Source organism: Danio rerio, chromosome 7 (assembly GCF_052040795.2).
Source record: "Danio rerio strain M-AB ecotype USA chromosome 7, GRCz13ab, whole genome shotgun sequence".
Taxonomy (NCBI): domain Eukaryota; kingdom Metazoa; phylum Chordata; class Actinopteri; order Cypriniformes; family Danionidae; genus Danio; species Danio rerio.
The window spans coordinates 24174823-24188841 of record NC_141027.1 but is presented as its reverse complement, the minus strand read 5'-3'; the positions used below and the strand labels follow the sequence as shown (position 1 = coordinate 24188841).

The window sequence follows — 14019 nt, the reverse complement described above, 5'->3', positions numbered from 1 at the left end:
ATAAAGCTGTTCATGACTTTTTTGAACACCTCAATTATTTGGATCAGCTGTGTTTAAAAGAGTTGGACAAAAACTGTGCAGAGCTGCAGCTCTCCAGGAATTGAGTTTGAGATATGGGTTAAAGTAAAACGAATTAGGCTACATAACATTTCACATTCCATTAAAAACATAGGTCTCAAACTCGATTGCTGAAGGGCTGCAGGCCAGGGCAGCATGATCCATATCATCCGTATCAATACATATCATTGAACACCTCGATTATTCAAATCAGCTGTTTTTGAAATTATTGGACCAAAACAGCACAGAGCTATGGCCCTCCAGGAAATAAATTTGAGGCCTACGTTCCCTTTAAAACATAGGTCTCAAACTCAATTCCTGGAAGGCTGCAGCTCTGCACAGTTTTGCTCTAACCCTGATCAAACACAACTGATCCAACTAATCAAGGTGTTCAAGACTCTTTTGAAAACCTCGATTATATGGGTCAGCGGTGTTTGAAATTGTTGGACCAAAACTGTGCAGAGCTGTGGCCCTCCAGGAATCGAGTTTGAGGCCTAAGAGTTAAAGTAAAACGAATTACATAAAATTCATGTTCCCGTTAAAACATAGGTCTCAAACTCAATTCCTGAAGGGCCGCAGCTCTGCACAGTTTTGGTCCAACCCTAATCAAACACAGCTGATCCAACTAATCAAGGTGTTCATAACTACTAGAGACTATTAAGCAGGTGTGAGTTGAAGGTGGTTGGAGCTAAACTATGGAGAGCTGCGTCCCTCCAGGAATTGAGTTTGAGACCATTGCTTTTCAAGTAAAACCATGTTCACCTGCAACACTTTCATTGAACAACCAAAGCTATCTTTAAAAAATAATTAGATCAATGTTTTTAGGTCATGTTTTTTACATAACAAAATCTACTCTACAAATCAAGTCTTCTACATCCCCCTCAAAAAATTAACAAGCACAATCATTAAGATTCACCCAAGAAATCACACAAGTAAGAATAAAAGTGCAAATCATTTTAATTTTTGTGAATTCTCCAGCTGGTTTAGCAAATATATACAGTGAAATTCATCCTGCTATCTTCAGTTCATCTAAGATAATTCCCACCCACGTCATTTTAAATGCGTTCACCATTCAGCAGATGAGAGTTCAACAACACCTCAGCGTTAAAAATACACTGCGTAAAAACATCGACAGGGTAAAATAGGGAGTGAAATGACAGATCATAACAGCAGCTAAAATCAAGACACTATAGATATGGCACTACGACTGCTCGCCTGTTAATTGTCCACTGAGCCGGAAAGGTATGAAATCGGAAAACTTTGAAAGACAAATTCAAGTTATTGTGATAAAGTATCATTCAGGTTGGTGGTGGTGCACATGAAGGTCTGAGTGAAACCTCCACAAAAGATTGTCTCAGCTGAGTGGCTTTCCACTTCCAGCTGGTTCACTCTCTCATACACACACGTACATTCACTCACTCTAACAACACACATGACTTTATTATCAAGTTATTGCCACAGTTGCCATGCACTACCATATACATAGCGAGGGTGAGTTCTACATCTATGTGTAAACTTTTGTGCAAGTGTGTTTGGCCCTACGTGCAAGCACATAACGCAGTCACAACATACAGTCTAGTGATGTACAGGAAGCTCAATCAAAGGCACTTCTGAGGAACACACACAATAGAATATGTGGCCTATAATAGCGTTATGAGGTAAACTCACATGTATGTACATCACGCAACCATGTCTGCTGATACAAACAAGCAATTCTAACTAAAATCAATCTGTTTAAACCAACGTCACATTTCGTAAGCCATTTTGGAGGGGGAGGAAGGGTTCTTTGTGCAAATTTTCTTTGATCATATTCAACACTTAAGTGCACAACCAACACCGACCTTACGCTCAGGCGCTTGTCAACCATTTCTGACACACAATACTATTTAAACAGATGCTCTAATACGAGTTAAGGCACCAAGCCAGCACAAGAACCAAACATGGTGACGCTGACACGTGCTGAAAAGAGGAAGGCAGGGAGATCAAGAACAAGGTGGAGAGAGAGAGAGAAGAAAAGACCAGCTAAGTCGCTCAAGTCAGCATGGGCACGTCGTCTTCAGAGGTTGTGTCATCAGAGAGAGGAATCAGCAATACTTCATCTTCAGAGGAAGAAGAAGAAAAAGAGGGGGATGCGGAAAGAGGGAGCGAAGTAGTGGATGGAGAGGGTCTGAAACGCGAAATACTCCGTCCGAGGGTGTGGAAGAGAGACGCCAGTGAGGGACTGCTGGGTGGGGCAGTGATGGGTGGGGTTTGTTGCGCTTCAGCAGATTCGACTGGCTGGAAAGGAAAAGGAGGCGGGGGAGATGGAGAAGGTGGAGGAGCCTCGGCTTGCTGCTGCGTTTCTGTCTGTTGGGATAAACCCAGTTTTTGAGTCAAGGACTGACTGAAAGCCTCTGTGGCCACTGAGGAGGCTCCAGGACTTGACTGACTTGGCTGAGTACTAGAATTAGCAGCTTCTGTCTGTTGAGAAGAAGAGGCCGTGGTCTGTGTTGGTCTGGAGGTGGCTCTGGGAATCAAGCCCCATCTTCGTAAGCGTCGCACCGCTCTGCGGACAAATCGAGGCCTGCGTCTTCGCCGTAGAGAGGAAGCATTGTCTTGTCTGAGAAGCTGCAGTATTCCTCGCAGAGAGAGAGAGACAGTCTGGGAAAAAAAACACATTATAATCAAATACAGATGCAGTGTTATCAAATACTACTGCTCTCAATGCACTACTTTTCTATTTGTTTTTCAATGTAAACATGCTGGACTGATGTGTGTGACCGTTACACGTTACACTTGCAAGTGTTGCGCATGCGAGCGCCATTTTAGACGTTGTGTCAAGTTGAACATACACACAGCGCAGTTAATCGCTGTCAGCTCCAAAAGCAATGGACCAATCAGAAGAGCTTGGATGCAGGGCAACTGCTGTGAGCTTCTGTTTATAGAAAGTTGGCATGACAACTGTTTCATTTACAATGATATCAGGGCTGAGGATGTGCTCATTGTGGCTTTGTCCAGATATCCTGAGTTATATGATACATCTTGAAAAGCTTTTTGTAACATATTGGTTCCCTTTTTCTAATGGCCCCATTATTTTATCATGTTCACAATATCATGCCATGTGAATATTACACTAGGCTGGGCTTCTTTAAACCCATTCCTGAGCACAGCGCCTCACACTTCTAGAAGCAAAGACGCGTTTGGTATGAATTAGCCATTATGTCCATCATGGCTTAAAGGTGCAGTAGGTGATCTTCCACAATGCTAACAGCTAAGCATAAATCTCTGAATCACAGTCCGAGCACAGCAAAAGAACCCTCTCTCATGTGTTAAAAGCAACTAGTGCTTGCAAGCCAAACTGACATGCTATTTCAGAGCAAATATTTACAGTTGCATGGTAAACAATGTAGGGAGAGACTAGGCAGATTAGCTGTATTTACTTGTGTTTTGTTGTTAAACTAATTAAAATCTACATTATCGATGCTGTAAAAGGTCCCTTACCAAACTGAAAATAGTCTTATCAATCTATCATCTGAAGGTTTTACTGGCTGAACAACACTTCTGTGAAGATATAACCCATTTGTAACAACAACATCTAACGTTTAATCAGCTTTGCGTGAAGCTAAAATAGTTTTAAAACAGAACATTACCTGTCTAAGAGAAATCTTTTAGTCATTGTGTCATCCTTTCTCCAGCGTGCAAAAGTAACTCAAATACTGATTCAGGTTTTTAAAAAGTTTTGATTTAGCAGGTTTTTAACGATCGCGTGCATGCTCTATTTCCCTCTCGTGAACGCGCGGCAGTTGGTGGAGCTGCGTACAAAAGGTTGCGTAGTTGTTCAAACCTGCATTTGCTGACAGACAGATTGGGCTACTTATCGGTAATATGAGAGATGTCGGCCAGACTCTATTTGATTGGATGAACATTTTTTAGATTTATGCCTTACCCAAAACATAAAAATACATATAAACACATTTAGATCATTTATTTTAATCATTACTATTAGACTGTGAAGAGACTTTTGTTGACCAGCACAACAAAAAATGCTTCTGAAGACAATCACCTACTGCACCTTTAATGTTGCATTAATCACACCGTATGCGCTTTTTGCAATAAGAGGTGCCTTTTTTGAACGATTTACTAACAGCCGCGAGTGCGCCTTAGCTAAACCAGCCTTAGCTGTTATGAACTGCCTATTTCTCTCAGCCTGTATGCATTGAAACAGTAACTCTTGCCTCATTGGGGTTCTCAGTAGGGAAGTCTTCCACTGGTGGGATGATTCCCTGAGCAATCAGCTGACCATAAGAGGGCGGGGCCTGCTGCTGGATCAGTTCAGCCTCCTGCCGAGTGATTGGTGCGAACAAGCTGAGAAAGCAAGAGCACACAGAAATAGTAAGACACCACATAGAAAAAGGCACTACTGAAAGTCATATTTAAAAATCTTTTAAGCTAATCTGATGACAATCTACTTTAGGATGTTTTACCTGTACTCTCGCGTACGTAGTGAGTACAGCTTACAAGTGCAGCCCATTGCGATGACAAGCAGAAGTCCGCAAACCAGACTTCCAACAGTAGCTGCGGTTATGACCTTTCGGGGCAGGGTGGCAGTGCAGTTAAGCTCATCGGTGCCATCCTTACAGTCCACCTGTCCATCACAGCGCCAGCTCTCAAACACACACCTGCTCAATTAAATAAATGGCAACACATGTAAAACACACAATATCCAATCAAACAATGGGCAGAACGCAAACGCTCGTTTCTAACCACACACAAACCTGTCACTGTCGCAGTGAAATGTCCCAGGTTGGCAGATGGTACATTCTCTTTCATCCGTTCCATCGGGACAGTTGAGCTGGTAGTTGCAGCGCTCGTGAAACGAATAGCAGACAGGGTTTTCTGTTTGGTGGCCCGCTTTCTTAATTCCTCCCATCGCACATAAGAAAGATCCAGCCTTGCAGCCCCAGCACGCTTCCTCATCCAGGCCTGTTTCAGGACAGTCCCAGTGCCCATCGCACCGCTGGTCTGCAGTGTAACAGCCTCCAAGTGATCCTCCGCAAAGCTCCTCCCATGGAAGGCAGTAATCTGTGATGCGATAGGTTGCATTAAAGCCCCGACCTTCCAGTACAGGTTCCCTGCGGTAGATCAGCGAAAGCAAGCCAGTGCGAGATTCCACTTCAACTGCTTTGTTATTGGACACAAAGGTGATCTGTAGTAATCCAAGAGAGGCAGCATTAGACTTCATATTAACAAATGTTGAAACGGTATGACAGTTTGAACCAGAGATGCCCAAAGTAGAGAGGAATGAAGATGAAGAGAGTTGGGGTGAATGCCTTTAAAAGAGATCATCATTTCTAATTTGACATAACATTTTTAGTTTGTTTGTTTTATTGCTGTGCTACAAAAAAGCCAATCGAAATTAAATGTTTCAATTAAATGTTGTAAATGATTTTTTAACATAAGAGAGGACTATACAGAAGACTCCATTCTGTTATAAATGAGATTGCTTTCGTTTTTTACTTTAATAAGTTTATTATAAAATAAACATGCTGTATTAGTTAATATAAAGCAATGTTTTCTAGTTATTTTTAAATATGATCAAATAAATTAGAAAATTAGCCATGGCAACTATATTTACTTTCGCCCACAAGCCTCAAACAGGTTTGGTTTTTGACCCTTCATATGAAAAAGTTTGGGCACCCCTGGTTTAACTGAACAACAAGTTTGACAATCAGAGTTTCTACTCTAAGTTAAATATCAAATTCCCTGAATTCCCTTGCACCGACAACAATGCTGAATATCTATAACCTGTAATGATTGAGATATGAAACATAGGCCTCTGTTGTTTTTTTAATTTTAAAATGTTTTTTACTTGAATATCATTTTTTAGTATTTAGTAGCCACTATCTGAATGACAATTTATAATTTATCTTCAAATTTGGACCCTCTTTAAAGAGGTTATTTTGAAGTCAAACTCCCAAAAGTTATTATCGTTACATGCTAGCTTTGTTAAAGAGGCACAGACTGCATTTTACTTAAAGTAAGTTATTGCCAATTTAAAAAAGGAAAAGAATGAAGCAGAAAAATAGCCTAACTATAAAAAACAGACATGAAACAATAAGATCCCATGAAATTGAAATAAAGTTTTTTAGATGTTAGTATAAGTATTGTACGTTTTTAGGAAATCTATGAGCTAGTGTGCTCCAAAACTCGTGTTTAGAAGATTTAAACTGATAAAAACATGTAAGGCTTATAGTTTGCCACTTCCGCCTAAATAGATCAATGTTTTTTCCCCAATCACCTCATACTTCATTTCTTATCAAATCGTGTGACCAATCAAATGCTGTCTAGAATCTGACATGCACCGCCCCCATCAAGACGCTTCACATTTGATGCAGTTGAGCTCAATCACTTTCACTGGCATAGCACAACGCTACTGCTTGTTTTATAAAAAGGGAAGAAGCTACACGATGTTCAATCCTGTCTTTGTGTTTCGGTTGAGATTATGTCAAACACTGAATAAAATGCACATTTTAAAGCACTTCACGGGACCTTTAAACAAATATGGTAATGAAAAATGACATCTAAATAAATGCAAACTAAAATTCAAAGCAACAAACTAAATGACTTGGACAGAAAAGTATACTATTTACCAGACTTTCAATGTCTAGAATAGGCATTTATAATTCAATAACTCGTAAGACCCCTGGACAATGCAGAGTAAAACTCACTGTTTTAATGATGTTCCCCATGCCATAGGGTTGGTCTGTGATTGTGATCAAGTCCTTAACACCTAGGTCCAGTTGCTGAAGCTCTAATTTGAGCGGTCGTGAATCTTGGGGGTCAACTGTCCACACACATTCCATCTTCTGTCCTGTGGGGACAGGGGGAGTAAACGACCCATAAAATGCTTTTAAGTATCCTCCACATGGCCCTCCTTGTGGCAACAAGGGAAAGTCCGGGATTTTAGGAGGGGGTGCATCTGTGCTCAATAATGAGATTGTGGAGGTGGTGGTTTCAAAGGGAGGGAGGTCATTTAGGCTATTGTCTATGGGTGGTTCAGGACTGTAACATCCGTCTTCGTCCGACCCAAGTTCATCACCAACACCAAGGCATTCAACTCGTCCGTTACAGCGCCATGATGCCGGGAGACAACGCTCACTGTAACATTCAAACTCGCCTGGAAAACAGGGACCTGAGTCTGGAGAGGTGGAGGAAAAAGAATTAACACTCCAGATAAAATGTTTTACAAAAACTACTCATTTTCTTTCACTGTGATGAACCATACCTTTAAAATATGATAGACGGAACCCTGTTACAGGGAAAATATGTGGAATGAAGTGGTGCGTCACTGTAATGTTTCCACCGGTCATCTCAAATGGTGCTGGAAGCTGGGAACCACAGAGTTTGAAAGGGCTGCCAGTGAGAGGAACCACAGAGACCCATTGCCGCCCACATCTCATATTAAACTGGGAAAAACTTCAAAACACATGCACACAAAGGAAATTTCAGGTAATCTAAAAAGAGATCATGTATAGATCAAAGCAATGTGTCACTGTGTAACAACAAGAACCAAAATGAGAACAGATCATTCAATATAATTTGGTTGAATTTCTGTTTTAATATACACACAAGGTTTAATCATGCTAAGAAGCTTTCATTGACAGCGTATCAAAGCTACCTGATGATCACGCGCTCCCCAACTTTCGAGGTTATTAGCCAACTGCAGTTAAGTGTATGGTAAGGCCAGGAATGATACGGAGAGTTATGAATCTCTCCTTGTCTGGATTGAAGTATTTTGGGTGAATGATCACAAAGAGCTGAAACAGTCAATAAACAAAACAAATCTTTACAGTTGTGCTCTGGTCTACAACAATAAACAAAATATATGACTTGTTGGAAGATGTATCATTTGGAATTATTTAAAAACATCTAAAGACAATTCTGAAGGATGCAATATGTAAATGTGATCACACTGGCAAAAAAAGTTTGCACCAAACACCAAAACAGCTGTTTATCTTCCGTCAACATGGCAAATTCACATGAAAAACCTGAACATAATGCATGGGGAAATATTTATTTCTTTACAAAACTACTACATTTATTTTGTGAACATTTGTTTCACAACCGTAACTCTGATCCGATGAAGTGTTTGTGATAAAAGATTGAATGACTAGCACAGGACAACCAATATGTAAACATATTTGACATACCGATAGCTCAAAAATATTATGAGATTTTAATTGTAATGCTTAAATTTTGTCTTCACAATGACTATTCTAGTCAGGAATGTTGTATTTTTAACTGAGGCATTGGGTGTGGATGTTAAAGCGAGTGTTTAGACTAAGAAACAAACAAATGACCTGTTTACACCCGGCAATAAGATGCATTTGGTCAACTGGATGAGCAGTTAGACACATTCTTATTTACACTTTTTTTTTGCAATTGGTCTGTTTTGTCCAACTTTAAACCCTTTCCTGTTAATATGTTTGGGGGTTTTCTGATCTTTCCATCCAATTTAGTGACATAAGTATGCAAAAGGAACATATGATTACTAAAGGGGACATCAGCTTACATTTCTGCTTTGACAACCGCAAAGCTATGCCGAACTCTTTGGGTCGGTTTGAATAAGGACTGGTTAGAAAAACTGCTTGAAACCAAATGTACAATCTCAAACAGCAATGGCTGACATGTTAGCAACACGTCCTGTCATGTTTAAGAACTAGGTCAGCAGGCTGGTATTTTTGTGGGTGTTTGCTAAATGTCAATAAAGCGCTTACACTATGAATGTAATCTGGCTAATGTGTTATTAACTACCTATAAAAGTGTTTAAAAGTGGATTACCTAACAACATTTTAGACTGTGTTTACTAGCATTGTCTGAGTGTGATTGAACTGACAAAAAAACATTAGAGAAATGTGAAGCGCTTTCTTACCAGCACTGAAAACCAGCTTCAGAGTGCAAGGAACTGTGGAAAGAGAATACAAAAGTTATTTACATAAACAAAAAAAATTCTAAACGTTGTTTTTGGCCATTTATCAAAAATTAAATGCAATCATTTTTAGGTTTGACCCTAAAGTTGTGTTATGTTATGGGAAGGTAAAGTTTTTAATGTATGTTACCTAAGCTAAGTCATAAGTGTTAATTTTTGGATTTTATACATCACCAGAAAGCTGAATAAATAAGCTCTTCATTGATGAAGAGTATTGTTTGCAAGGATAACATTAGCCCAAGATACAACTATCTGAAAATATGGAGGGGAAAAAACTATTGCAAAAATTGCCTGTAAAGTTGTCCACATTAAGTTCTTAGTAGCTTTTTTTATATATATTTACAGCAGATAAGTAACAGGTAGATCATTTTACTTAAAATGTTAATGACTTTTGGCATAAAGGTAAAATTGCAAATTTTTCAACAATGTATTGTCTTCTGGGGGCAACACGGTGGTGCAGTGGGTAGCACTGTTGCCTCACAGCAAGAAGGTTGCTGGTTTAAGCCCCGGCTAGGTCAGTTGGCATTCCCGTGTGGAGTTTGCATATTCTCCACGTGTTAATGTGGGTTTGCTCAGGGTGCTCCGGTTTCCCCCACAGTCCAAAGAGTAGGTAAATTGGGTAAGCCGAATTGTCTTTAGTATATGTGGGTACAACCTGGTCCTCCAGGTTGGGGGATGAGTGTTGGCCAACAACCCACCTCATAAAAACTAGATGTTACGAAACACCAATATGTTGCGGCTAAATATCAACTTTGATATAAATGGCCTAGGGAGTAATTAAGTAAGTAAGTATTGTCATCTATTTATACAAATGTAACTGCAACTTAACACATATAAGAACAGTTTTCCTCAGATGTATACACATAATATAAAACTATTGCTCCCCATATTTGTGTTAAATACACTTATAGACAAGATTGTATCTTACCTGTTAAAAACAAAAGACCTAAGAAGCAAAGGCTGTGTAAAACAGACATTCTATCAAGCCAGTTACTGTCAATGATTCATGAAAAAAACTAATTAAAATACAATTTATGGAAGAATTTTGGTCAGTTTATCCATCAGCTCGCCACAATGACATGCGCCATCATCACCAATGCATCTTGCTGGAAGTGTTTAGCTGTGAAGACAAAAATAAATGCCATAACCATTTCAGACAAAGAAAGCAGGCTCTCGGAGCATATATGCCTTTGTTTTTTTTTTGTTTTTTTAACAAATGATTCAATAGGAAAACTAGTGTGTCAACATACAATATGTCAACATACATTATGAATTCGACATAAAAATACTCAGTAATTGATTAAAAATCGATTTCGAAAGGATGACTTCCTGTCTCACTTTCGTCCCAACAGTGACGCAAGTCGGTGTTAGGCAGAATAGCACTGCGATGTTTATTCACGAAACAGTCAAACTAGTCAGTGACACTTCATATATACAGTCATGAAATATACTTAAGCTCGTTTCCTCGAATTTAAACTGTAAGAAATGCAACCGACTAGCGTCTAAACTGACATATAATTCGGAAAGTTTTCGCCAGCTTTTTTTCACTCGCCTGATCTTTGCTAAAGCTAGCTGGCTTCCTGTCACTTAATCTACTACATAAAAGTACACAATTAAGGCATGGCGTCATAATATAAACTATTTCAAACCATGCCGCTTCGATTGTACGTACAGTATTGTTTTGTGACTTTATGTTTATCGTACCTTTTCTCTTCCTCGCTTGTTGACATTCGCTCCCAGCCACTTCCGTAAGTTCTGTCTCGTAGGTGGGAGAAAAGACGCCACCCATCTACGTTCCAGTGACGCTCTGCACAACGCTTTCAGTCTGTAATATTCATCTTCCAACACCAGATGCCAGCATATAGCGCTTTATTTCCAGCATTTGGTTGCCGTAAGTAGGTTACAGTTACACTTCTTTTACGCTTAGGCTACTCAGCTATTTGTTTTAAGTTGGAAGATTGATCATATATATTTGATTTCCACAACTGTCATCATGAATCAAAAAAACCTTTGTCACAAGTGTCTTTTTTTATTGAGGTGTATACATCAAATGAAAGCTGCATGAATAAGCTTTCCATACCATTGATGTACTTTGTTAGGATACGATAATACTATTTGACCAAGATCCAATTTTTTAAATAACTAGAATCTTCGTTGAACATGATTGACATGAACATGACATGGAACATGATCAATGACCTATATTTTCATAATATATGCCTACACACAATAACGTTTTCTGGTCCAGGGTCACATTTTCTAATATAGCCTAGTGTTCACTATTAAAATAATTACAATAAACTCTGTATTTTCGCTGGTGGAAGATAGACAGTAAAAGGCAGAATACTTTAAATCAGCGGAATCAAAATTTGCCTTTTGCTAAAGTCATTTGTTTTTTTTTTCTCATTAAAGTACCCACAGCACCCCATATTCACAGGAAAAACAGAATTGTTGACATTTTAAGGTTTAAGGTTTATTTAAAAAGAAAAACAGAAGTATCACATGGTCCTAGGCATTCAGACCCTTTCTCAATATTTAGTAAAGCACCCTTTTGTTCGAAATACAGCTATGATTCTTCCTTGAAGATCCTCTCCAGTTCTCTCAGGTTGGATGGTAGACGTTGGTGGACAGCCATTTTTAGGTCTCTCCAGAGATGCTTAATTGGGTTTAAGTCAGGGCTCTGGCTGGGTCATTCAAGTACAGATACGGAGATGTTGTGAAGCCACTCCTTTGTTATTTTAGCTGTGTGCTTAGGGTCATTGTCTTGTTGGAAGGTAAAGCTTCGTCCCAGTCTCAGAAATGTGACTGGTCCTAAGCACTCTGGAGAAGGTTGTCGTCCAGGATATTCCTGTACTTGGCCAGCACCTGATTTAAATAAATGAGTGTCACAGCAAATGCTCTGAATATAAATTTTTATTTAAAATTTTTATTATTTATTGAACAGCTTATAATTTTAGTAGAATGGTTATACTTTTTGGTGAATTTTATTGATTACAATTTTAATGTATTTGTTTTTATTGGTGGCCAATTTTTTACCATTAATTGTTGTAAAGTTAAGCCTATGTGTGTTTGAGGAAAAGTTATTTTGTATTAAAATTCTAACTTGTCCAAAGTATATATCTTCACAGAATATCTGCATTTTAAGGCAAGTTGGCTGAAATAGTAAAAGTAAAAGAAAAAGACCACAAAAGATAAATAGATATAGACTGTGCAGATGTTCTCCTTTGTCTGAGGAAGAAACCATAGCAACAGGCTACTCCAGCTGCAATCTGTTATATGGACACTGTGTACAAAACTACTGTAAAACGCAATAAAACAAATGTTTGAAAACAAAACTAATCAAGTGTTTGGAAAAATCTTGGCTGCAGTAAAATATGCAAGATAAAGTTCTTAATGTCACATGTATTTATTTATTTATTTATTTATTTAATTGTTTGTTTGTTTGTTTGTCTGTTTATTAGTTTGTTTGTTTGTTTGTTTATTAAATAAATAGATAATGATAATTTCTTATTTATTTATTTATTTAATTATTCATAAATAAATGTATAATAAACTTTATAAATAAATAAATTGTTTATTTATTTATTTATGAACCCTTATTTATTTATTTATTTATTTATTTATTTATTTGTTTGTTTGTTTGTTTGTTTGTTTGCTTGTTACACATTACCCTGGACAACCAAATGCATTTGTTTAAGTGTTTTATCAGATTTGCTAATTCTCAACACCTGTCCAAAGGGAGGCTTGACTAAATGAAAATAAAATAGATACAAATAACATTATAACTCTTTACATAAATTTACTGAAGGCAAAAGCAAAGGCGTGTGATCAAACAAACTAATAGTAGACTATTTGTGCAAACACTGCTGTTTTGTTCTTAACCACTTTTAAGAAATCATTGTGCTTATTGTTGCAACAAACATTAAATTAAATTAACAAGACGAAATTAAATGAACAAAATAAAAATGTTGCACCAACCATTTCTAATTAATGTTTAAAATTATTTTTGTAGAAATCATGATAAATTACCTCTCAAATCTATACATTTTAAAAAAATAATATAATTAATTACAAAAGTGTCCGCAAAGACTGAAAGACATTTGCAATATACAGAGGATTATGTTGTTAATTTGACATTTCTGCTTATCAAAGAATTTAAGGAAAATATATGGTTTCCTCAAAAAAGGAAGCAGATTCATTAGTGTTTTTGACAGGCTGTTTATAATAAGATTTATCGTTACACAATTATTAATGACTGAGCATAACAATCATTATTTTATGATTGATGGCACTGGCAAGATGATATTGAAAATTCTTTGAATCTCAGGTATAAATGACACTTTAAAATATATTTACATAAACAGAAAGCTGAACAGAAAATACTTTTTTTAGGTCTACTACAAGGGAGATTCTAACATAAACGTACATTTTCACTTATAAAGAATGTGACAGGGCCTGACTTAAGCTTGTTGTAAAAATTTATTAAACAAGCATAAAATGATACAATTTGATGATAGCGTGCATCCTTGATCACTGTCAGATTTTTCAATATATTTTTTAGAACAACCCTTTCCCCATTAATTAAACCCCATACAAATGGAGGGAATATATTAAAAAAATAAAGATGTTATAAAAATAACAATTAAAATTTTATAATGTAAAATAAAATAAATAAATAAATAAAAGGTAGTGCCATCATAATTATTTTTCAAGGGATGCATTTGTACATCAAGTTACATAGTGTTACATTGTAGTTACCTCAAGTTACATTAGTGATAGGTTAAGTAACCTCTAAATATACATATCTAAATGTTTTAATACTATTCCACCTCTTTCTCCAGAAAAAATATATTATCAGACATACTGTTAAAATTTCCTTGCTCTACTAAAAATCTTTTGGTAAATAAATAAATAAAAAATCTAAAGGCTTTTAATAATTCTGATTTCAACTGTGTATCACAGCAAAAAAAAAAAATGTCGTTTGCGCAACAAAA

The 14019-nt window shown here is 37.3% G+C and overlaps 1 protein-coding gene across 3 annotated transcripts; it reads right to left on the bottom strand.

Annotated features, from left to right (window-relative positions):
* Positions 1-996: 996 nt before the first annotated feature.
* lrp10 (low density lipoprotein receptor-related protein 10) lies at positions 997-10787 on the bottom strand. 3 transcript variants are annotated; one of them, XR_015495646.1, is made up of 11 exons: positions 10730-10787; positions 9954-10145; positions 8969-9001; positions 7715-7853; positions 7322-7512; positions 6765-7234; positions 4812-5242; positions 4521-4715; positions 4130-4401; positions 2908-3289; positions 997-2773 (listed from the first exon to the last, which is right to left on the bottom strand). XR_015495646.1 is itself a non-coding variant. In XM_087261033.1 (10 exons), exons 2-10 carry the CDS (start codon positions 10000-10002, stop codon positions 2089-2091), a joined length of 2247 nt encoding a protein of 748 aa, XP_087117159.1. In that variant the 5' UTR covers positions 10003-10145; positions 10730-10787; the 3' UTR covers positions 997-2088. The 3 variants fall into 3 exon arrangements, 1 of the variants encoding a protein (XP_087117159.1); XR_015495645.1 differs by having other exon boundaries at positions 2908-4401; XM_087261033.1 differs by lacking the exon at positions 2908-3289 and having other exon boundaries at positions 997-2697; positions 4272-4401.
* Between the last annotated feature and the right edge of the window lie 3232 nt (positions 10788-14019).